The sequence below is a fragment of the Mustelus asterias genome, unplaced genomic scaffold (assembly GCF_964213995.1).
Source record: "Mustelus asterias unplaced genomic scaffold, sMusAst1.hap1.1 HAP1_SCAFFOLD_2653, whole genome shotgun sequence".
NCBI lineage: Eukaryota > Metazoa > Chordata > Chondrichthyes > Carcharhiniformes > Triakidae > Mustelus > Mustelus asterias.
The window spans coordinates 20,249-45,000 of record NW_027592598.1 but is presented as its reverse complement, the minus strand read 5'-3'; the positions used below and the strand labels follow the sequence as shown (position 1 = coordinate 45,000).

The 24,752-nt window shown below is 42.9% G+C and overlaps 1 protein-coding gene across 1 annotated transcript in view; it reads right to left on the bottom strand.

Annotated features, from left to right (window-relative positions):
* LOC144489900 (PR domain zinc finger protein 10-like) overlaps positions 1–24,752 on the bottom strand; it is a gene marked incomplete at its 3' end in the record, with an annotated part of 45,213 nt that overhangs the window by 2,534 nt on the left and 17,927 nt on the right. The window contains exons 3-4 of the mRNA XM_078207733.1: positions 5,647–5,811; positions 4,394–4,558 (exon numbers count right to left, since the gene is read on the bottom strand). Coding sequence (XP_078063859.1) covers positions 4,394–4,558; positions 5,647–5,739 — 258 coding nt within the window. The remainder of the gene's footprint in view (positions 1–4,393; positions 4,559–5,646; positions 5,812–24,752) is intronic.

Genomic DNA, 24,752 nt, shown 5'->3' with positions numbered 1-24,752 from the left:
TTGGAATATCCCTAGGGTAAGGGGTTTAGATGGGGAGGAGTTTGTTAGGTGTGTTCAGGAGGGCTTCCTGACACAGTATGTGGATAAACCTACAAGAGGAGAGGCTGTACTTGATTTGGTATTCGGGAACGAACCTGGGCAGGTGTCAGATCTCTCGGTGGGAGAGCATTTTGGGGATAGTGATCATAACTCTATCTCCTTTACATTAGCATTGGAGAGAGATAGGATCAGTCAAGCTAGGAAAGTGTTTATTTGGAGTAAGGGCAATTATGCGGCTATTAGGCAGGAAATTAGAGGCATAAATTGGAAGGAGGTTTTCTCAGAGAAATGTACAGAAGAAATGTGGCAAATTTTCAAGGAAAATTTGTCTGGAGCTCTACACAGCAACGTTCCAATGAGACAGGGGAGTTATGGTAGGTCACAGGAACCATGGTGCACGAAAGCTGTAACGAATTTAGTCAAGAAGAAAAGAAAAGCCTACAAAAGGTTCAGGGAGCTAGGTAATGTTAGAAATCTCAAAGAGTATATAAGAGGGAAATTAGAAGAGCAAGAAGGGGTCATGAGAAGGCCTTGGCAGACAGGATAAAGGAAAACCCCAAGGCATTCAACATGTATGTTAAGAGCAAGAGGATAAGATGTGAAGGAGTAGGACCTATCAAATGTGACGGTGGGAAAGTCTGTATAGAACCGGTAGAAATGGCAGAGGTACTCAATGAATACTTTGCTTCAGTATTCACAGTGGAAAAGGATCTTGGTAGTTGCAGTGCAGACTTGCAGTGGACTGAGAAGATTTAGCATGTGGACATTAGGAAAGAGGATGTGTTGGAGCTTTTGAAAAGCATCAAGTTAGATAAATCGCCGGGACCGGATGTGATGTACCCCAGGTTACTGTGGGAGGCGAGGGAAGAGATTAGTGATCCTCTGGCGATGATCTTTGCGTCGTCAATGGAGACAGGAGAGGTTCCGGAGGATTGCGGATGTGGTTCCGTTATTCAAGAAAGGGAGAAGAGATAGCCCAGGAAATTATAGACCAGTGAGTCTAACCTCAGTCGTTGGTAAGTTGATGGAGGAGATCCTGAGAGGCAGGATTTATGAACATCTGGAGAGGAATAGTATGATCAGAAATAGCCAGCACGGCTTTGTCCAAGGCAGATCATGCCTTACGAGCCTAATTGAATTTTTTGAAGACGTAACTAGACACATAGACGAGGGAAGAGCGGTAGATGTAGTGTATATGGATTTCAGCAAGGCGTTTGATAAGGTGCCCCATGCAAGGCTTATTGAGAAAGTGAAGAGGCATGGGATACAAGGGGACGTTGCTTTGTGGATTCAGAACTGGCTTGCCCACAGAAGGCAAAGAGTGGTTGTAGATGGGTCTTTTTCAGCATGGAGGTCGGTCACCAGTGGAGTGCCCCAGGGATCGGTTCTGGGACCCTTGCTCTTTGTGATTTTTATAAATGACCTGGATGAGGAAGTGGAAGGATGGGTTGGCAAGTTTGCTGATGACACAAAGGTTGGAGGTATTGTGCATAGTGTAGAGGGATGTCAGCAGTTGCAACAAGACATAGATAAGATGCAAGGCGGGGCGGAGAAGTGGCAGATGGACTTCAACCCAGATAAGTGTGTGGTGGTTCATTTTGGCAGGTCGAATAGGATGTAAGAATATAATATTAAGGGTAAGACGCTTGGCAGTGTGGAGGATCAAAAGGATCTTGGGGTCCGGGTTCATAGGACGCTCAAAGCAGCGTCGCAGGTGGAGGCTGTGGTTAAGAAGACGTATGGAATACTGTCCTTCATCAATAGAGGAATTGAGTTTCGAAATCGGGAGATAATGCTGCAGCTGTATAGGACCCTGGTCAGACCCCACCTGGAGTACTGTGCCCAGTTCTGGTCGCCTCATTACAGAAAGGATGTGGAAGCCATAGAAAGGGTGCAGAGGAAATTTACAAGGATGTTGCCTGGATTAGGTGGCATGCCTTATGAGGATAGGTTGAGAGAGCTAGGTCTTTTCTCCTTGGAGAGGCGAAGGATGAGAGGTGACCTGATAGAGATGAATAAGATGTTGAGGGGTATTGATAGAGTGGATTCTCAGAGGCTTTTACCCAGGGCTGAAATGGTTGCCCCAAGAGGTCACAGGTTTAGGGTGCTGGGGAGTAGGTACAGAGGAGATGTTAGGGGTAAGTTTTTCACTCAGAGGGTGGTGGGTGTGTGGAATCGGCTGCCGGTAGTGGTGGTGGAGGCGGATTCGATAGGGTCTTTTAAGAGACTTTTGGATAAGTTCATGGAAGTTAGTAAGATAGAGCGTTATCGGCAAGCCTAGTAGGTAGGGACATGTTCGGCGCAACTTGTGGGCCGAAGGGCCTGTTTGTGCTGTAGCTTTTCTATGTTCTCTATGTTCTAGCTGGATGGTATGTGAAGGTATATGGGACAATCACTCATTAGGGTGCAAAGTGCTTCCTTACCCACTACTACCCCCCAACAACCCCAGGAACATGGCTCAGGAACATAGGAACAGAAGTAGGCCATTTGGCCCATCAAGCCTACTCGGCATAGAAGCAGACCATGGCTGATCATTTTTCCCCACTATCCCCATGTCCCTCGATGTCATTGGTATTTATCGATTTCTGTCTTGAACATGCTCAATGATTGAGCTTCCACAGCCCACTGGGGTCGAGAATTTCAAAGATTCACCACCCTCTCTCTACTTTGCAGGAACGTTTTCAGAATTTTGAAAGATTGTCACCAGTGCATCTGCTATCTTGACAGCCACCTTCTTCAACACTGTGGAGTGTACCTCATCTTAAAAGAACAAAGAACAAAGAAAACCCCCAGCCTTCAATCCATTTTTTTGAGGACTACCTCTTTATTAATACTAATTTATTTCAGTTCCTTTTTTTCACAAGTCCCTTGGTTCCCTTGTTTTGCTGCGTCTTGCTCCATGAAGACAAACAGAAAGGAACTGTTTCATTTCACCACCTTTTCCTTGTTTTCCAGCCTAAAATCTCTTGTCTCCAGCAGTTATGGACCACACATTTGTTGTGACAAATCTTTTTCTTTTCACATCCATAAAGAATCTTTTATAGTCCGCCTTCATGTTTCTCACTAACTGGCACTCATATTCTCTTTTCTAAGTTTTTTGGTCCTCCTTTGCTGGATTCTAAATTGTTCCCAATCCTCGAGCTTTGCTGGCAAGCCACTTCTTTGATTTAATGCAATCTTTAACTCCTTTTGTTAGCCATGGTTGATTCTTCTTTCCTGTTGTGTATTTGTGTCTTAGAGGAATCTACCTTTGTTGCAGACCATGTCGTACTTCTTTAAATACTGGCCACTGCTTGTCTACCAATATATCTTATGTATTTTCCCAATCCACCACAGCCAACTTGCCTCTCATATCCTCTTTACTTCCTTGGTTCGGATTTAAGAGCCTATTTTCAGAATAAAACAACACACTTTCAAGCTTAATGTAAAATTCTAACATATTATGGTCACTAATTCCTAAAGACTCCTTGACAGGAAGGTTATTAATAGCCCTTTCTCATTACAGAATATTAAATTCTACAATAATTCACAATTAATTCTAAAATAACCCAATTCCATGTGAGTCTTTAAAATACTTCCGCAAAAACCCATCTCCTACACTCTCCAGGAATTCAGTGCTAATTAGGTTTATTGGTCTATATGTAAATTAAAGTCACCTTTTACTATTGTATTACCCATATTATACATAGCTCTAATTTCCTGACTTACACTGTACCCAACTTCACTGTGACATTTTGGTGGCCTATAAACATAGTCCACCAATGTTGCCTCTAACTGTTTCTTAGCTCCACCCAGATTCTACATCTTGACCCTTCACTAATGTACCGATCTCATCCCTCATTAACAGCATTACCCCACCTCTTTTTCCTTTTTGCTTATCCTTCTTAAATGAAGAATAGCCGTAAATATTCAGTTATAATTAACACAGAAAATGCAGGTCTGGCAGAGTCTTTAGAGAGAAACAGACTTAACATTTGTGACCTAAATGACCCTTGTATAGATATATCCAAAAAGTGAACTCTGTTTCTCTCCACAGATGCTGCAAGTCTGGTTGAGTCTATCCAGCATTCTGTTTTTATTTCAGATCTCCAGTTATTCAATTCCCAGCCTCAGTCACCCTGTAACCACATCTCCAGAATAGAAATTAAATCACATCTATTTGTGCCTTGTTAGAAATGGTGGCTTGAATTAGAAGAAAGAAAGAAAATCACAGCACAGGAACAGGCCCTTCGGACCTCCAAGCCTGCACCGACCTTGCTGCCCGACTAATTAGTCTCCCTTCAAAGGCCCAGCAAAAAAAATGAACTTTCAGAAGCACAACGGTTCAACCCCAGTGAGTGAAATGGCCACTTACCTGCGCCCCATCGGTTTGGTGGATGTACACCAGGGTGTGTTCCGCCCCATCCACAGATGTGTAAGATGTTCCGTCTGCTGTGTAAACCACTTGCTGCGACGGTCGATCCTGTTCATCTGTGTAGACAATCTGAGCAACTGTATTGCTCTCCGGAACAAAATGTACCTAGGGGAGGAACACAACTGGTCAAGGACACGTGTGGCACCAGAAACAATCAGAGAAACCTCAGATCAGCACACAGCTCAACCTACTCACTCTTACAACTCAAATCCAAATCAATTCCTCATTGGCGCCCTAAAACAGAAGACAAGTGCTGTCCCCAACAAAACCCCCAGGCGGTTAAAAGGGAGAGTTGTTGCATTAAGGCAATATATATTTATTTTGCTTCTTTTAGAGACTCCAGGTTTGTCCATACTCCATTCAATGTGTCAAAACTCCATGCTGACTGCATCAAAACCACAATAATCGGGGCAATCTGGAGCCTGACTGAGATTGTCGATTAGTCCAAATTAAGAGTGTGCTTCACTCTGGGGTCACGATCATTAGACTTGCTCAAACTTCTTTTATATTGCACACTTACAACCAGAGGGAGAAGACTGAGTTTTTATTGAAGTCAGTCACAGAAATGTGTCAGCACCTTTCTCCAATTACATTTTTACAGTTCACAATGAACTATGTTACGGCCGGCAGTCAGTGGGGGGGGGGGGGGGGGGGGGGGGGGCAGGCGGGTGGGGGCACTGCTGCCTCACAGTGCCAGGGTCCCAGGATTGATTCCCGGCTTGAATCAGTGTGTGTGGAGTTTGCACGTTCTCCCCATGTCTGTGTGGGTTTCCTCCGGGTGCTCCGGTTTCCTCCCACAGTCTGGAAGACGTGCTGGTTAGGTGCATTGACCCGAACAGGCGTCAGAGTGTGGCAACTCGGGGAATTTCACAGTAACTTCATTGCAGTGTTAATGTAAGCCTAACTTGTGACTAATGAATAAACTTTAAAAAAGAAAAACAAGTGGTGTATTGAACTTTTGAATTTCTTTCTTTCCTTACTCCAGCTCTCATCTTTCCTGCCTCTCAGTTCTCTCTTCCGCACGTTGCCCACATTTTCACTCAGCACTCCGAATGCCCAAAGTGCTTCTCTTCGGGGTGGGCACTAATTATAGAGCAGAATAATCTGTCTCAGCAGCAGATCAGAGATTGGAGTTCCACACAGAGAAAGTGATTCTCATCTCAGTGAGAAAAGATCAGAAAGGCTCCACTAACCTGGGCAGGTGGCTGATCCTGTTCGGATGGTGCTCCCCAGACTGGAGGATCCTCAGTCTTTGACTCCATGCCTGAAGCCCTGAGGAATCTCATCAGCAACAGCCTCAGCAAGCCATTTATTGCCTTCACATGTTTACATCAGGCATAGAGAAACAGCTCAATCTGCTGAAAAAAGCAACACAATGTCAGCAAACCTGAGCAGAGCTACAACTGTTCAACATGTTGTCCAAAACACCTTGGAACAAAAGGCTAAGCAGAGTGGGCAGCCCTCAACAAAGAACTGCAAGATTCCAATGTATGTCCCAAGTTCAAGCCATTTCTTTTGATGCTTCACAAGTTAAAAACAGAAGATGCTGTTAGTACTGGGCAGGTTATGCTGCATCTGGGGAGAAAGTTAACTTTTTAGGTCTGTGATCCTTTGTCAGAAGTGGGAAATCTTGGAGAGAAGTGCGGAATTTCTGGGAAATCCCTTCCTTGAAGAGGTTCTGCTCTTCTCTCCAATTAGAATTCCCACTTCTTATGAAAGGTCACAGGCCTGAACTCATTTTTTCTCCACAGATGCTGGCATAACCAGCTGAATATTTCCAGCATTTTCTGTTTTTAATTTCAGCTTTTCAGCACCTGCAGTATTCTACTTCAATTGATCTTATTAACCATGGATGAAATTTACTCTGATACCGAATGGTAAAACCCAGCAGCCGGTCAGCTTCAATGTTCATCCCCAGTCTCATCAAACACTGACTGCCCTTTTCACCCATTTGAATCCATCTTCAGAAAGATTCTATAGTAAAAGGATTAAATATTTATGTAACTGAGATTTGTATGCATAGTAAGTATTCTCACAACACCAGGTTAAAGTCCAACAGGTTTATTTGGTAGCACGAGCTTTCGGAGCACTGCTCCTTCATCAGGTGATGAAGGACCAGCGCTCTGAAAGCTCGTGCTACCAAATAAACCTGTTAGACTTTGTCCTGGTGTTGTGAGAATACTTACTGTGCCTACCTCAGTCCAATGCCGGCAACTCCACATCATGAGATTTGTATGTAAAATGGCCCATTTAAAAAATATCACAATTTCCTAATGTTTAATATTTGTCAATTACATGGTGCTTACGGACAAATAGGAAATGCCATCATCAACCTCAGTTCCTCCTTACCCACTGCATCCAACAGTCCGACACAACCCACACAGTCCTTCACACAACCTGTATCCACTCCTACACAGAACCTCAGCCCACACACACCCTCCCACCACTCAAACACGCAACTCCCTCCTACACCCACACAGACCCCCTACTCTCCTCCACACCCAGTCTCGCTCCCACACACACACATCGCCACTCCTCTGCACCAACCCCTCTGCTCCTACAGAAGCACCTCCCCCCTCCACTCCTACACAAACATCTCCACACCTTCACATACACCCTACTCCTCCACACCCCAAATATCCCAGTCCGTCACACACCACCCCCCGCTCCTTTGCACGCTCACCCTGACACCCACATCACCACCCCGACACACACACCATTCCATACCCCCTCACATACACACTCCCTCCTATACATTTACACTTCCCACACCACCCCACACCCACCCCTTTATACACATCATTATTAAGGCTAGCTTTTTATCACAGAATAATTAACTGAATTTAATTTCCCTAATTGGCATGATGGGATTTAAATTCCTGTGTCAGGATCATTCAGTCACACAGGTATCTGAATTAGCAGCAGCAAAAGGCCACTAGTGCCCTGTCTACCCCACCATTCAATAGGCCAATCTGATTCTAACTTTAAATTCATATTCCTACCTACACCCAATAACCTTTCACCTCTTAGCAAGAATCTATTTACCTTTGCCTTTAAAAATATTCAAAGACTCTGTTTCCACTATCCTTTGAGACAGAGTTCCAGAGACTCGACGCTCAGAGAAAATTTCTCATCTGTTTTAAAGAGGCAACCCCTTATTTTTAAACAGTGACTCCTAATTCTGGATTTTCCAACAAGAGGAAACATCCTCTCCACATCCACCCTGTCAATACTCCTCAGGATCATATGTTTCAATCAAGTCACCTCTTGCGCTTCTAAACTCCAGTCGACACAAGCCGAGCCGGTTCAACATTTCATCATAATAGTCAGCACGGATTCGTGAGGGGTAAGTCTTGCCTCACAAATTTGATTGAATTCTTTGAGGAGGTAACTAAGTGTGTAGATGAAGGTAGGGCAGTTGATGTCGTATACATGGATTTTAGTAAAGCGTTTGATAAGGTCCCCATGGTCGGCTCATGAAGAAAGGAAGGAGGTGTGGGATAGAGGGAAGTTTGGCAGATTGGATAAGTAACTGGCTATCTCATAGAAGTGGAGATGCCGGCGTTGGACTGGGGTAAACACAGTAAGAAGTTTAACAACACCAGGTTAAAGTCCAACAGGTTTATTTGGTAGCAAAAGCCACACAAGCTTTCGGAGCTGCAAGCCCCTTCTTCAGGTGAGTGGGAATTCTGTTCACAAACAGAGCATATAAAGACACACGTGAGAACACCATCTACCAGGTACATGGTACATACTCTTGCAACTCGGCCAACGTTGTCTACCTAATACGCTGCAAGAAAGGATGTCCCGAGGCATGGTACATTGGGGAAACTATGCAGACGCTGCGACAACGGATGAATGAACACCGCTCGACAATCACCAGGCAAGACTGTTCTCTTCCTGTTGGGGAGCACTTCAGCGGTCACGGGCATTTGGCCTCTGATATTCGGGTAAGCGTTCTCCAAGGCGGCCTTCGCGACACACGACGGCGCAGAGTCGCTGAGCAGAAACTGATAACCAAGTTCCGCACACACGAGGACGGCCTCAACCGGGATATTGGGTTCATGTCACACTATTTGTAACTCCCACAGTTGCGTGGACCTGCAGAGTTTCACTGGCTGTCTTGTCTGGAGACAATACACATCTTTTTAGCCTGTCTTGATGCTCTCTCCACTCACGTTGTTTGTTTCTTAAAGACTTGATTAGTTGTAAGTATTCGCATTCCAACCATTATTCATGTAAATTGAGTTTGTGTCTTTATATGCTCTGTTTGTGAACAGAATTCCCACTCACCTGAAGAAGGGACTTGCAGCTCCGAAAGCTTGCGTGGCTTTTGCTACCAAATAAACCTGTTGGACTTTAACCTGGTGTTGTTAAACTTCTTACGCTATCTCATAGAAGACAGAGGGTGGTGGTGGATGGAAAATTTTCAGACTGGAGACCAGTTACCAGCGGTGTACCACAGGGATCAGTGCTTGGTCCTCTGCTATTTGTGATTTTTATCAATGACTTGGAGGAGGGGGCTGAAGGGTGGGTCAGTAAATTTGCTAATGACACCAAGATTGGTGGAGTAGTGGATGAGGTGGAGGGCTGTTGTAGGCTGCAAAGAGACATTGATAGGATGCAGAGCTGGGCCGAAATATGGCAGATGGATTTTAACACTGATAAGTGCGAGGTGATTCATTTTGGTAGGACAAATTTGAATGCGGATTACAGGGTCAACGGCAGGGTTCTGAGGAATGTGGAGGAACAGAGAGATCTTGGGGTTCATATCCACAGATCTCTGAAAGTTGCCAATCAAGTGGATAGAGCCGTGAAGAAGGCCTATAGTGAGTTAGCATTTATTAACAGGGGGTTGGAGTTTAAGAGCCGTGGGGTTATGCTGCAACTGTACAGGACCTTGGTGAGACCACATTTGGAATATTGTGTGCAGTTCTGGTCACCTGGCCACCATATGAGTGGCACGGTAGCACAGTGGTTAGCACTGCTGCTTCACAGCTCCAGGGACCTGGGGTCGATTCCCGGTTTGGGTCACTGTCTGTGTGGAGTTTGCACATTCTCCTCGTATCTGCGTGGGTTTCCTCCGGGTGCTCCGGTTTCCTCCCACAGTCCAAGGATGTGCGGGTTAGGTTGATTGGCCATGCTAAAATTGCCCCTTAGTGTCCTGGGATGCGTAGATCAGAGGGATTAGCGGGTAAAATATGTAGGGATATGGGGGTAGGGCCTGGGTGGGATTGTGGTCGGTGCAGACTCGATGGGCTGAATGGCCTCTTTCTGTACTGTAGGGTTTCTATGATTACCTCACTATAAGGAGGATGTGCAAGCATTGGAGAGAGTGCAGAGGAGATTTACCAGGATGCTGCCTGGTTTGGAGGGTAGGTCTTATGAGGAAAGGTTGAGGGAGCTAGGGCTTTTCTCTTTGGAGCGGAGGAGGATGAGAGGCGACTTAATAGAGGTTTATAAGATGATGAGGGGGATAGATAGAATGGACGTTCAGAGACTATTTCCTCGGGTGAATGTAGCTGTTACTAGGGGGCATAACTATAAGGTTCATGGTGGGAGATATAGGAGGGATGTCCGACGTAGGTTCTTTACTCAGAGAGTGGTTGGGGTGTGGAATGGACTGCCTGCTGTGATAGTGGAGTCGGACACTTTAGGAACTTTCAAGCGGTTATTGGATAGGCATTTGGAGCATACCAGAATGATAGGGAGTGGGATAGCTTGATCTTGGTTTCAGACAAAGCTCGGCACAACATCAAGGGCCAAAGGGCCTGTACTGTGCTGTACTGTTCTATGTACCTGCTCCCACCACCTCCCCAGGCAGCGCGTTCCAGACATTCACCACCCTCTGTGTAAAAAAAAACTTACCTCGCGCACGTCTCTAAACTTTTCTCCACCACCTTAAATCTATGTCCCCGAGTAAACCTTCTCTGAGCTGCTTCCAATGCATTTACATCCTTCCTTAAATAATGTGGCCAAGTGGTCTCGCCAATGCCTTGTACAACTGAAGCATAAACTCCCTACTTTTCATTCTATTTTTTCTGCATCTGATTCATGCACTCGGACACCCAAATCCCTCGAGTGTCAGGTTTTTAGATCACTAATCCAGTCATACAACCACCATTTTCTTCCTGTTCCTGCATGGTCACCTCTGGAGTCCCTGTATGATCGATTCTTGTCCTGCAATGTGTCATGTTGCATGTCCAATATCTAATATTGGACAAGAAGAAATTTCTTGCAACAAAATATTGGGAAGCTGTCCCTTCCAAAAACCCAATTCCCTAGCCATCGAGTCCATCCCCTCCTTGGCCACTGCCCAAGTTTGAAGCAGAGAATTTGTAATCTCGACATCCTATTTAACCTTGAGCTGAGCTTCCAATGCAGAATCATAGAACAGAACCACCGAGAATAGTTCCAGCATATGAGGTGGTCATTTGGTCCATCTGCATTGGCTCTCTGATAGACGTTTCAGCCTGTTCCATGCCTCCACAGTCTCCCCATAGCCCTGCACATTCTTCCTTTTCTCATAACAATCCAACTCTCCCTTGAATGCTTCAGCTGAATCGGCCCCTCACCACACTCTTTAGTGCGTTCCAGATCCTAACCATTGGCTAAGTGATCTTCTTCTTGTGTCATTTTGTGTGCTTTTGCCAATTACCTTAAATCTGTGCCCCCAGTTCTCAACCTTTCCACCAATTCTCTCAACCTATCTCTGAGTGAGTTGCAACAATTACCAAAGGTAAGGTGAATAGAATGAGTAAAGTTGAAATGAGAGATAAAAGCAGGGGTTAAAATAGTAATGTGATACATCATCTGGAATGTAAAGCTATTGTTAACACAGAAAAATCACAGCTCGAGTTAGCTAAGATTCAGTTGCAGATGAAGCAGTTTAAATTGGGAAGCATTGGAAAAAAACAAAAACCCTAATCGAAAGTGAGAAAAAAAAGAAGAGAAAACACAAACTCAGGAAAGAGGAAAAGGAAATGAAAAAATAAACTTCAGAGGAAAAAGAGAAAGAAAGAGCAGAGCAAATGAAAATTAAAACTTAAATACTGTACTTGAAATTGTCTCTTTTCTCTGCTGTTCAGAGACGGGGAGCTTCAAGGAGATAAATAAGTCAGACAATACGATCTGAAACAAAGAGTGGCTTTGCTTACTTGATGAATGAAGAAGTGGTGGTTTGGACATTAGTTCAAATCCAACTCCAAGTTTTGACTTTGCAAAAGATATTTGCCTAATGCGTAACACTGATGATGGAGATGAAAGATATTTTACCTCATTTGAAAAGATTGCTGCAGTTACAGTGGCTCGGGAAACATTGACTTTGATGCTGCAAAATGTTTTGGTAGAAAACTATTCAACTATTTTAGATTATTGATAAAAAATGAGACATAACGTCAAAGCTTTTCATCTTGCACTCATCCAAACAGCTCACAAGAATTTTCCAACAGTAATAGCAGTACAACATTTTATGCTGCCTGAGAAGAGTGTGCTTGGTTGGCAAATGGTGATTGGTGGGTGTTGCCATGGAGAATACAGCATGGAACAGTTAAATACCCAACTTTGGTAAAATTCAAATTTTTAAATCAGGAAGGTCAACTCTCAATTGATCAAGGCATTGCCCTGAGACTGTTCAGCTATGCACAAGAGGCAAAGTACTGACTGTATCTTATCAGCCTGTGCTTGCAAAACTCAAAACATGAAGTCCAACATGAAATGTGATTCTGTGATTGGACAACACCTGCTAAACAATCTGTGTTAAGAATTTCAATGAAAAATTATTAATCTGTTTAAGACCATCAATTCAGGCTCATGGTGTGGCTCACTTTCATGCATGCCCGAAGCTACATATATTCACATACAGGGCTCTATCCTTTCCAGACAAAAGGAACATGTCTACACATTGCACATTTCCAATTAAATAAAATCTTGGAACAGTCATTCCATGGGGCATTTTCTTGATCACTCGGCCTGCCCAGTTTGAATTTGAACAAAGCTGGGCAGTTAATTGTTCCGTGCAGTAGTCTCCATGGCAATGACTCCACCAGAATCCACTTACCAACCAATCAGCACTCTATTCCCATGCAGTATAAATTGTTGCTGCTCTGTTGCTGTCGGTAATTTATTGCAAACTATCTTGACGAATGCAAGACAAAAAGCTCTGATAGAACGTTTCTTTTCAGCAATACTCAAGCCCCCCGCACCATTATCTTCAGATTGAGAGACAATTAGAAATGTGGTACTTAAGGCATGTGAGCTGGTTCCCGAGGCATATCAAAGAACAAAGAAAATTACAGCACAGGAACAGGCCCTTCTGCTCTCCAAGCCTGCACCGACCATGCTATCTGACTGAACTAAAACCCTCTACCCTTCCAGGGACCATATCCCTCTATTCCCATCCTATACATGTATTTGTCAAGACGCCCCTTAAAGTCACTAACATGTCTGCTTCCACTAACGCCCCCAGCAGCAAGTTCCAGACACCCACCACCCTCTGTGTATAAAACATACCTGAGATTAATTAATATTTATTAATATTTTGGACTGTCAAAAAGATACAAACCAGACATTTGTAGAACATGCAAAAAAGAGATGATATGGGACCGGTGGCACTGTTCAGTGAAATTAGACAATTGAAAATATGAGAGCGCGATGATCCTGGAAGAATTTAGAAACAGCGTTACAGTAGCTAAGTTCACTTGGAGGACTGGAATGTTTTTAAAATAAGGGAAGCTCCAGGTTTAACCGATGAATATGAAATTCCATATGGATAGTCAGGAAGCATTAAATTTCCATTTAAGAAGCCACAAGGAATTGTAAATTTGGAAAAGATTCTGGCTTTAAGGGGAAGATTAAGGCGATCATAATTAATAAGGCTGATAATTATTTATTCATAAGATGTGGGTATCGCTGGATAGGCCAGTATTTGTTACCCATTCTTGAAGACCCTCGAGAAGGTGGTGGTGAGCTGCCATTTTGAACCTATGCAGCCCATGTGCTGTAGGTATACCCACAGTGCTGTTAGGGAGGGAGTTACAGGATTCTGATCGAGTGACAGTGAAGGAATGGCAACGTATTTCCAAATCTGGTCGAAGTGCTTTGGAGGGGAACTTGCAGGTGGCGATGTTCCCAGGTATCTGCTGACTTGATCCTTCCAGATGCTACTGGCGGTGAGTTTGGAAGGTGCTGTCTATGGAGCCTTTGTGAGTTCCTGCAGTGTATCTTGTAGATGGTACACACTGTTGCTACTGTGCGTCAGTCATTCAGGGTGTGAATGTTTGTGGAAGGGGCACCAATCAAGTGGGCTGCTTTGTCCTGGATGGTATCAAGTTTTAGTGTTGTTGGAGCTACACTCATCCAGGCAAGTGAGGAAAATTTCATCACATGCCTGACTTGCGCCTTACAGATGGTGGACAGGTTTTGGGGAGTCATGAGGCGAGTTACTCACCACAGGATTCCTAGCTTCTTACTTATTCTTGCAGCCACAGTATTTATACAGCTAGTTCAGTTCCTAGTCAATGGTAACCTCCAGCATGTTAATAGTAGGGGATTCAGTGATAGTAATACCACTGATGTCAAGGGGCGATGGTCAGATTCTCTCTTGTTGGAAATGGTAATCGCCTAGTTCTTCTGTGGCATAAATGTTATTTGCTACAGCCTGCATATTGTCCAGGTCTTGTTGCATTTGGACATGGACTGCCTCAGTAACTTAAGAGTTGTGAACATTGTGCAATGATCAAGCGAACATTCTCACTTCTGGCCTTATGATGGCAGGAGTATCATTGATGAAGCAGCTAAAGATGATTAGGCCTAGGACACTACTCTGAGGAGCAGTGATGTCCTGGGTAATGTTGTAGATAAGGTGATGTAAAGATATCCATATGTTTTGATTGTGGTAAGCCAGGGCATGTAAAAGAGAATTGTTGGCATTTAAAGGAAAACCAGTTGCAATCATAGGATATCTATGGAGGCTTCAGAAAAAACACACCAAAGCGATTGTACAGTTGTGTAGTGTTCCTTCAAAACTTACTACAGTGGATGTACTTGTTCATGGTAGTCAGGAAGACTTTTTCTTGTATATTGATGAAGTGAGTCAGGTTACTTAAGGTTATAAAGATTTGCTTCTAAGAGACATTTGCCTGACTCCTCTCGACAACACAAGCCATTGCTGCTTGCTGATAAAATTGTTATTCCAGATAGTCTGGTGAAAGTAAAAGTACTGATAGGGGCAGTATTCATAGACCAGATAAACTGGTTTCTGTTTAGAAAGTGATTAAAGTGACTTAAAACACAGAGTTGTTACTCCAGGAGCTGTTTCCAGTTTGCTGATTGAAGGGGTAGATTTTTTTATCGGGAAATTATTTGGCAGGTGAAACGGCATAAACAACTCCAAGAGTTTCAGAAGAACCTGTTGAAATGAAAGAAACTTGAATTTTCCAGAGGGAACTTCCTGGATTATTCCCACATTGGGTGATAATGAGGCGTCTCATAAGGTGAGGCAGGATAAAGTAAGGAGAATGATTCCAGTGTTCAATTAGCCAGGACTTCTTGGGAGGATGTTGAGGATAAAAACCGTGAAAAGAATATGGCTGACTTATTTAGTCAATCTTCTTCAACTGAAGTCCAGCATAGATATCTCAGATAGTGCATTTGGAGGAAGAATCAGGAAAGGTTCTGGAATGTTATTAATATATTGATGAGAAAATGGAAATCTCCTCAAAGAGCAACAGATATAGAATGGATCGTAGTCCATCAAATTCTTGTCTCTCCTGGTTATCGCAGGGAACTCTTAAGATGATGAGATCCTGATGACAGGTCATTTAGGAATAAGACAGACTCATGTTGGAGTTACAAAGCATTTTTACTGGCCAGGATTGCAGAGTGATGTGGTCGAGTTCTGAAAGACATATCATCATGAAGGGGTGTAGCTCAGTGAAAGAGCATTTGACTGCAGATCACCAGGTCAGTGGTTCAAATCCAGGTTCTCCCTTTAGTGATTCTTATGGGCGACATGCTGGCACAGTGGTTAGCATTGTTGCCTCACAGCACCTAGCACTGTTGCCTCACAGTGCCAGGGACCTGGGTTCAATTCCTGGCTTGGGTCACTGTCTGTGTGAAATTTGTACGTTCTCCCCGTGTCTGCATGGATTTCCTCCGGGTGCTCCGGTTTCCTCCCACAGTCCGAAAGACGTTCTGGTTCGGTGCATTGACCAAACAGGCGCTGGAGTGTGGCGACTAGGGAAATTTCACACCAACTTCATTGCAGTGCTAATGTAAGCCTTACTTGTGACTAAGTAAACTTTACTTTAACATGTCAAATGGTTGGAAAACCCCAGCTGCCAATAAAGCTCCCTTGATCCCTATACCCATTTTTGATAAACCTTTTCATAGCAGTCCAGTGAATTGTGTGGCACCCTTACCTAAAAGTAGGTATTAGTATATTTTAACAATCATGTAGTCATCTAGGAGGTTCCCAGAGGCCATTCCCGAAAGAAAGGTTACAGCGAGGATAATAATTGAAGGGTTAATTCAGTTTTTCATGAGGAATGGATTGCCCAGAGGTTTAATCTGATCAAGGGTCAAATTTTATGTCATGAATATTCCAGGAAACTATGTGCAGTTTAGAAATAAAACAACTTCAATCAACTGCATGTCACCCACAGTGGTCGTAATGGGCATCAGAAAGATGCCATCAAACCTTAAAGACTGTGATCAAAGCCTTGAATCCAGAGGACTAGGATGGGGAATTTCATTTTTATTGCTGCATCTACTTGTCATGTATGTGCCTAGTAACAAGCAATACCAAGAATGTAACAAAACTAACAGGTCGAAGCCACTAGCAATGCAAAAGGCATTTCATAGGACATGAGTTTCTCAGCAACGAGATTAGCAGGCTTTAGACAAACCAGATGAATACATCATCATGCTAACAGGAAACACCTTCGTTAGGTGACCGAACCATCAAGGGGAGACATACATGTTAATTTAAGATGAGGGGACAAACAGCACAATTTGGAACACCGGTTCATGGTGGCGTATGATTTTGTTTATTGGAATGTTGTGAGGTGTCACATGGGCAACCCAGTGAGAAAGTAAACAGCCCAGTCATGGTATAAGACTTATTAAAGACTATTTATTTACAATAAAGAAAAGACACATACACGAAATGGACTATAATGATCAAAAACAGTTACATATAGGAACTACTAAACACACCTGCCCATCTTATGTATAAATTACTCTTTCTGATACAAAGTAAGAGATCTGAACTCTCTTTCAGGACTTCCCTCTTCCAAAACAACATCCACTTAAATAGATCTACAAGTAAAGGCCAGCTTTTAATTACGACACTGTACGTGATTAAGGATTTATTCTGGGAAAGGTCTCTGTGTGAGCGAATATATGGTTTTTAACTGCCTCCACAAAGGTTTCTGCACTCTTGCTTCTTGTCTGCTCGCTAGAACTGGCTTCTAGGCTACTGGGTGCAATCTGCCTCCTGCCCCTCAGCTTCTGTGACTAAAGAAAATACATTCCTCCCCTTAATGGTTCAATCTTCTCACTAAAGGTGTTTTCTATTAGCATGACGATGTATTCTTCTGGTCTGTCTAAAGCCTGCTAATCTCATTACTGGGAGACTCACGTCCCATGAAATGCCTTTTGTAATGCTGGTGACTTCTACCTGTTAGTTTTGTTACATTCTTAGTGTTCTTGTTACTAGGCACATTCATGACACTTTTGCATCAAGAGGTTTCAGTCCCTTTGTAGTCTGTGGACACCAAGAGGACCACTTAAATTTATTAAGGAACAATGTCTGGATCAAGAAGAGAAAATTACTCTCTTAGACCATTTGTCCAAGTTCCAAGGCAGACTGTAAAATGCTCAAGAACACTTGGACTTGGTTAGGCCACATTTGGAATACTGCGCCCAGTTCTGGTCGCCACACTATCAGAAGGACGTGGAGGCTTTAGAGAGAGTGCAGAGGAGGTTTACCAGGATGTTGCCTGGTATGGAAGGGCTTAGTTATGAGGAGAGATTGGGTAAACTGGGGTTGTTCTCACTGGAAAGACGGAGGATGAGGGGTGACCTAATAGAGGTGTATAAAATTTTGAAAGGCATAGATAGGGTGAACGGTGGGAAGCTTTTTCCCCGGTCAGTGGTGACGTTCACGAGGGGTCATAGGTTCAAGGTGGGGGGGAGGAGAGAGAGAGAGAGAGAGAGAGAGAGAGAGAGAGAGAGAGAGAGAGAGAGAGAGAGAGGTTTAACACGGATATCAGAAGGACGTATTTTACACAGAGGGTCAGAAGGACGTATTTTACACAGAGGGTGGTGGGGGCCTGGAATGCGCTGCCAGGCAAGGTGGTGGAGGCGGACACACTGGGAACGTTTAAGACTTATCTAGAGAGCCACATGAACGGAGTGGGAATGGAGGGATACAAAAGATTGGTCCATTTTGGACCAGGGAGCGGCGCGGGCTTGGAGGGCCAAAGGGCCTGTTCCTGTGCTGTGTAGTTCTTTGTTCTGGTTTCCAACACAAAATGAAATATATATAACTATCACCAGAGAAAAAGCACAAAGAAAACTAATGGGGATAAAGGCCAATAAGTCCTCTGGGCCCAATGGATTACATCCTAGGATATTAAAGGAAGCAGCTACCGAAATAGTGGAGACGCTGGCAATAATCTTCCAAGAATCCTTAAATTCTGGAAAAGCCACAGGGGTCTGGAAAACTGCCAACATAATTCAAAAAGGAGGGAGACAAAAAAAAAAGGTAACTATAGGCCAGTTAACGTCTGTCATTGGGAAAATGTTAAAGTCCATTATAAAACAATATAATAGCAAAGCATTTAGAGATATGTAATATAATCAAGCAGAGTCAGCATGGCTTCATTAAGGGGAAAACATGACTGACAAAATTAGGATTTTTTTGAGGTGCTAACTAGTGGAGTGTCACAGGGAGCAGTGTTGGGACCACAATTATTTACAATATGCATTAATAACTTGGACAAGTGAATATACTCTCGCAAGTTGGCAGATGACAAAAATAGGTGGGAAGGGAAGTGGTGAGGTTGACACAGCGTCTATAGAGCGATACAGACAGGTTAAGTGAGTGGGCAAAAACTTGGAAGATGGAATGTAATGTAGGAAAATGTGAATTATGCACTTTGGTAGGAAGAATGGAGGAGCTGAATATTATTTAAATGGAGAAAGACTGCAGAAAGCTGAGGCACAGAGGGATTTCAGGGTCCTTTCAAAAGACTAGAATGCAAGTTCAGCAGGTATTCCCCTGCAGAAATTCATCAAAGGTCCTTAGACAGCACCTTCCGAATCCACGACCTCTTCCATCTAGAAGGACAAGGGCAGCAGATACATGGGAACACCACCACCTGCAAGTTTCCCTCCAAGCCACTCACCATCCAGACTTGGAAATATATCGCCATTCCTTTGCAGTCGCTGGGTCAAAAATCCTGGAATTTCCTCCCTCACGGCATTGTGGGTCAACCCAGTGAACATGAACTGGAGCAATTCAAGGCGGCAGCTCACCACCACCTTCTCAAGGGCAACTAGGGATGGGCATTAAATGCTGGCCAGCCAGCGACGCCCATGTCCCACAAATGAATGGAAAAAGGTCAAAAGGAAAACAAATGGAATGTTGGCCTTTATTTCAAAGGGAATGCAGTATAAAAATAGGGAAGTCTTACCGAAACTAGAGTTTAGAAAAAAAGAGACGACTTTATTGAGACATACAAGATGCTCAGGAGGCTCAACAGGGTAAATGTTGAGAGGCTGTTTCCCCTGTGGGAGAGGCTAGGACCAGAAGGTATAATCTCATGGTCAGGGGGCGACCATTTAAGACAGATGAGGAGGAATTTCTTCAGAGAGTAGTGAATCTGTGGAACTCTTTACCACAGAGGACTGTGAAGGCTGAGTCGTTAAATATGTTCAAAGCGGAGATAGATTTTTAATCAATAAAGGGAATCAAGGGTAATGGGGATAAGGTGGCAAAGTGGAATTGAGGATTATCACATCAGAGCAGTATGATCTCATTAAATAGCACAGCAGACACAATGGGCCAAATTACCTACTTCTGCTCTTACATCTTGTGGTTTTAGATTATTTTGGATATTCTCAGCAATGAGAGCTGCTAATGTAAAATATGTCGTATTTTAAACAGCCGTGCAAAAATCCTTACTTCAGTAAGGCTTTTGAGAATGGATGCGTGATGGCCCATGTGCTTTTGGGGGGAAACTTACATTTTATGTAGGGGTGATGGTCTTTAAGAACTGGGCTTCTCTGAAAGATGATTGTGTGCAAGAAGCAATTTGCTGCCTGGGAGACAAATAATAGGGGAGAAGGATCAACAAGAGGTTAATGAAAGGGGGGAATAAATGTGTGTGGGATTGTTTGAGCAATTTTAGGTTACATTTAGAACAAGCTGGCTGCAGGGAATGTCTCTTTCAAGCAGGATTCAGCCGAAATTGTGTGTTGGCTAAAATTATTTGAAAACCGAAGGACTTGACTCACAGCGAATCAGACTTCTGGGATAGCGGAGCTGAGCTGGCGTTCTTAGATAAAAGACTCCAGAACACTGGAACAGGAAGAGTTTTGATCTGCAGCGGCCATGCTTAAGACACTAGCAATGCCGGTGTTGAACAGGGAATCTACAACTGTAGGATGAATGGAGGCGATTAAGGGACAACCTTGTCAAAAGTAATTAGAAGGCCCGAGAAATTCAACTCATCTCATCAGACCAAGTGGTTAATCTTCTAATTTCTGATAAGAATCGGAGTTGAATTCAGGATGTACAAGTCAAAGAAGTGAAAGAAATGAGTTATGAAGTTCAGTTTAGAGTGCAAGTCATGATGTTCATTGTACTTTTAATCGTTAACATAACTATTTAAGACTGAATGTGATCAATATTCATAGTCTTTGATTTTGTTTTTAAAATCGCAAAATTCTTTTGGTTTATTTTTGGCTTTAAGTAAATATCTTGTTTTCAGATTTACTAAACAAAAAGTAAAAACAGGACTAGTCTCTCCTGAGATCATAATATCCTGCAGTTCAACTGCTGCCAAAATCTTCCTGGCTGTTTATTAGCTCTAAACTGGACCATTCCAATGTTCGCTTTACTAGCCTCCCGTCTTCCATCATTTATAAACTTCAGCTCATCCAAAATTCCGTTGCCCATATCTTATCTTGCACCAATTCCTATGTACACAGTACCGCTGTGCTCGCTGCCCCATGTTGGCATCCAGTCCAGCAATTTTTAAATTTTTATCGTTCTCAAATCCTCGATTCCCTTCATTTCTGTTCATCTATTCCATCCTTACAAACCTCTGCAATCGCTGCACCCCGCCACATCTGGCCTCTTGCACATCCCTGATTTTAATCAGTCACTGGTAGCCGTGCCTTCAGCTGCATGGACCCTGAGCCTCTGTCTCTCTTCCTCCAAGATACTTAAAATCTAGCTCTTTGATAACATATTTATATAGTGCCTTTAATGTAATAAAACATCTCATGCACTTCACAGGAACAAAATAATACAATGAGCTGCACTGCTTCACCATTACTGTCCATGCCTTCATTAGCCTAGGTCCTAAGCTCTGGAATTCCCTCTCTGCACCTTCCCAGCTCTCTATCTCACCTTCCTCTTAGACCAAGATTTTGGTCATCTGACCCAATATCTCATTGTGCATTCGTGTCATGTGTTTTAAAATGCTCCCGTGAAGCACTTTGGGATGTTTTACGCTTTATAAATACAGGTTGTTATTGATAAGCAAGATTGTAAAATCTTTCCTATGGTGTGTCATGGTTCAACAGCTCCAATACTTATGAAGTTAATTGGATCCAGCATTGTAAAGCTGCCAACATACATGCAACTATACTTTAATATGATTCAGCCATTTCAGAACATCAAAAGGAAAAAGAACAAACCAGAAGCTAGCAAACCATGGCATGTCTCAGTCAGCTGATACTGAAGTTTAAGAATTTGATATTAATGTAGAGGATGGTCCGTTAACAGCAGGTCTACACAAAGATAATGGGCCAGAATTTGCTATCAAAATAACAGTGCTAATTGTGCGCATTTTCTTTACAAGTAAATGGCATAGCAGCTTCAGGAGAGGGGCAGGTGTGTGGTCAAGATGCAAGTTCAAAGTTTAGGTGTTCAAACTCTGCCGTTAGCTTCACGAAAATGGCATCTGGCTGTCCGGCTCACCATTGTACACCCACTTAATGGTGTGACATTGCCCTTTTTTTTTTAAAAACAAGGATGACTTGGTCAACCTTGTTAGACAGTTTCAGACGAGCAGTATCCCACCAGTACAATCTATGATTTTGATGAAGGCCATTTCATTACTGTGGCAAGGAGAATACCTGCTTGGGGGGATTCAAGTGCGGAATGGTGAGAAAAATATGGGCATTCAAAGACTTTTGAGAAAAGTTAAACTGACAGTGGCCTAGTAGTTAGCAAAGACAGAGGAATGAAGAGGGCATTAAAGGAGAGCAGTGAAGATGGTAGTTTTGATTGGGAGGACAGCATCTAATGAGAGGAATCTGATATTAGCTGACCTGGCTACGAAATGGGAAAGTTGGGCAGTCAGCGGTTTAGGTGGAATAGGGTCAAGGAGGCAGGTGGTGAGTCACATGAACGAGATGAGCTTGGACATAGCATGGCAAGAGATGGGGTAGAAATAGAAAAAGATGGAAGGTCAGGGCTAGGACAATTCAAAACAGTACAAGATTGACCTGGAGGATGAGTAGAAGGGAAGCAAACAGAGGCAAGAACAGAAAATAACTCTCAGCAGGTCTGACAGCATCTGTGGAGTTGAGCTAACTGTTCCAGATTCTAGCATCCGCATTAATTTGCTTTTATCTAAAGGAAGCAGAGGCAGTGAAACAGACACTCAATATTCGGATCAAAAAGATCCATGAGCACCTGGCACTTGTTGGTGGAGAGAAGGATTGGGGGGGGGGGGTGCGTTTTAAAAATCAGTCGCTTGTAGTGAAGCAAAGCTGGGAATACCTTCACATCCCAGCTCGATATCCGAATAGTGAGCAGGACCCGATAGTGTCTTCTGTGGGCCAACCAGATCTGACAATGGATGGTTAAACCAACTGTGACCGTGCATGGCTCAAATCTGCATTTTTTGGTCTTAAGCAGCAAGGTGACGGATATACTGGAGAATGATTCCGGTAAGACAGATTAATAAAAATAGGGCATCAAAGATGTGACTTTGCAGATCTGTAAATGCAGGAATGTAATAGCAAATAGGAGAGCCAAAAGCTTGACGGTTGGGTATTCGAATTTGAAAATCTATTTGATCAAAATCTCGACTTCCATCGCAAAGTGCGGTGCCCAGTATTTTACACCATTTTCCTGCTAGAGGCCTAATCAGTGTTTCATAAAGTTTTAGCAGAATTTGCTTGCTTTTGTACCTGATGGTTCTACAAAAGAAGTCAAGCACCCATTCGGCCATCTTCAAACATTTATGTACGTACACTTGTAGATCATTATGTTTCTGTACCATTTAGCACTGCCTTTCCTCATTTTTCCCAACCATAATGCATCACTTCAATTTTCTGCACTAAATTTCATGCAATATCTGTCTGTCCATGTCACCAGAATGTGTCCTCTGAATTCATACTATATTCCTCACTGTTCACTGCATTAGAATTCTACATATTTTCAAATTTGCATCTATACCCAATTCCAGATCATTAAAACATATGAAAAGAAGCCGCGATCACCAAAGCGACACCCAAGGAGCATCATCCACTCTTTCGGAATAAAAACCATTCACCGCTATTTGCCTTGAACAAATCCATTGTTACTTTCATTTATCAGCCTGTACTTTTCCAAATGACAATTAATTTTGTCTTGATTATAGTCTAAGAATACCATTTACCTTCAGCTGACTGGAGAGCTTCATTCTTTAATTAGAGGTGCAACACTTCCAATCTGATACTACTCCCATATCCAAGAAAAATTGAAAGATTGTGGTCAACACCTCTGCAACTTCCACCCCAGCTCCTGCAGGTTGCCAAGGATGAATCCCGTTTGGATCAGGTGACTTGAACAGGCAGTAAATACACCAGGGTTTAAGTGGCAGAGTCATGGAAATTAAAAATAGGTAGCCGGAACGTTTGGAACGGTTTTCTTTTTCACAAATGTAGAAGGTATTCTCACAAAGTGGTAGTTTTCACGTGAACTCTTTGATGCTTTCTCAATGGTCCAATTATTTCAATAAAAATTGTGTATGTTTACAATAAAAGATTTGAATACAAAACACTAATGTATTTATTTTGCACAAAATGGAAATGACACAATTAGACTCCTGAAAACAAAACATGGAGCAAATAACCTCAAACAATAGTCCTGGAATTGTTATGAAGGATGACCAGCATGAACAGAAGAGGAAAAAGAGCAAACTATTTGATGAGCAGAATAACTGGTGAAGGATAAGTGTAAGTGATGAGAAAAATATCAGCCCATTCATTTCAGCTTATCATCTAGATTAGCAAAGTAACAAAGATTATGTCCTTCCTAGTTGTTCAATCCAGTACTTTGTGCTCACCATTAAGATCACATTTCTTAATGAATCTCTTGAGTTATCAAACAATCACTCGTTATTTGGTTACTTCATAAAAATTACACTTTATCCGCATTCCTGCTTTTTACAAAAATTCCTGGGATGTGGACAAGTCAGCATTCATTTCCTATCCTCAATTGCTCTGAAAAGATGTGGTTTTCAAAGTGCTGCACTCCATGTGATAAAGGTGCTCCCTGACAACACTGTTAGTTGGGAGTTCCAGGATAATGACTAAATAACAATGAAAGAACAGCGATGTACATCCAAGTCAGGATGAAGGGGATTGGAGGGGAACTTGGACGTAATGTTTTTTCCACGCACCTGCAGGTGGTTGTTGCAGGTTTGGGAGGTACTGTCAAAAAAGCCTTGATCAGCTGCAGTGTAATCACCAGTGTTATCGGGAAGGATATTTAAGGTGATGAAAAGACAAAGGGTCATCTGGACTCGAAACATCAGCTCTTTTCTCTCCTTACGGATGCTGCCAGACCTGCTGAGATTTTCCAGCATTTTCTCCTTTGGTATTTAAGCTGGTGGACTGCATGCTAAGCAAGGAAAATGCACTGTCTGGAATGGTGCTGAAATTGTGCATCATTGTAACTTGTACCCATTTTAATTTTTGTTGTGAATTTTATAAATGTTTTCTCATTCAGTACATTTAAAACTTGGCATCTCAATGTCCACTCCTCACCCAGTTTCTTTCTCCACAGCCC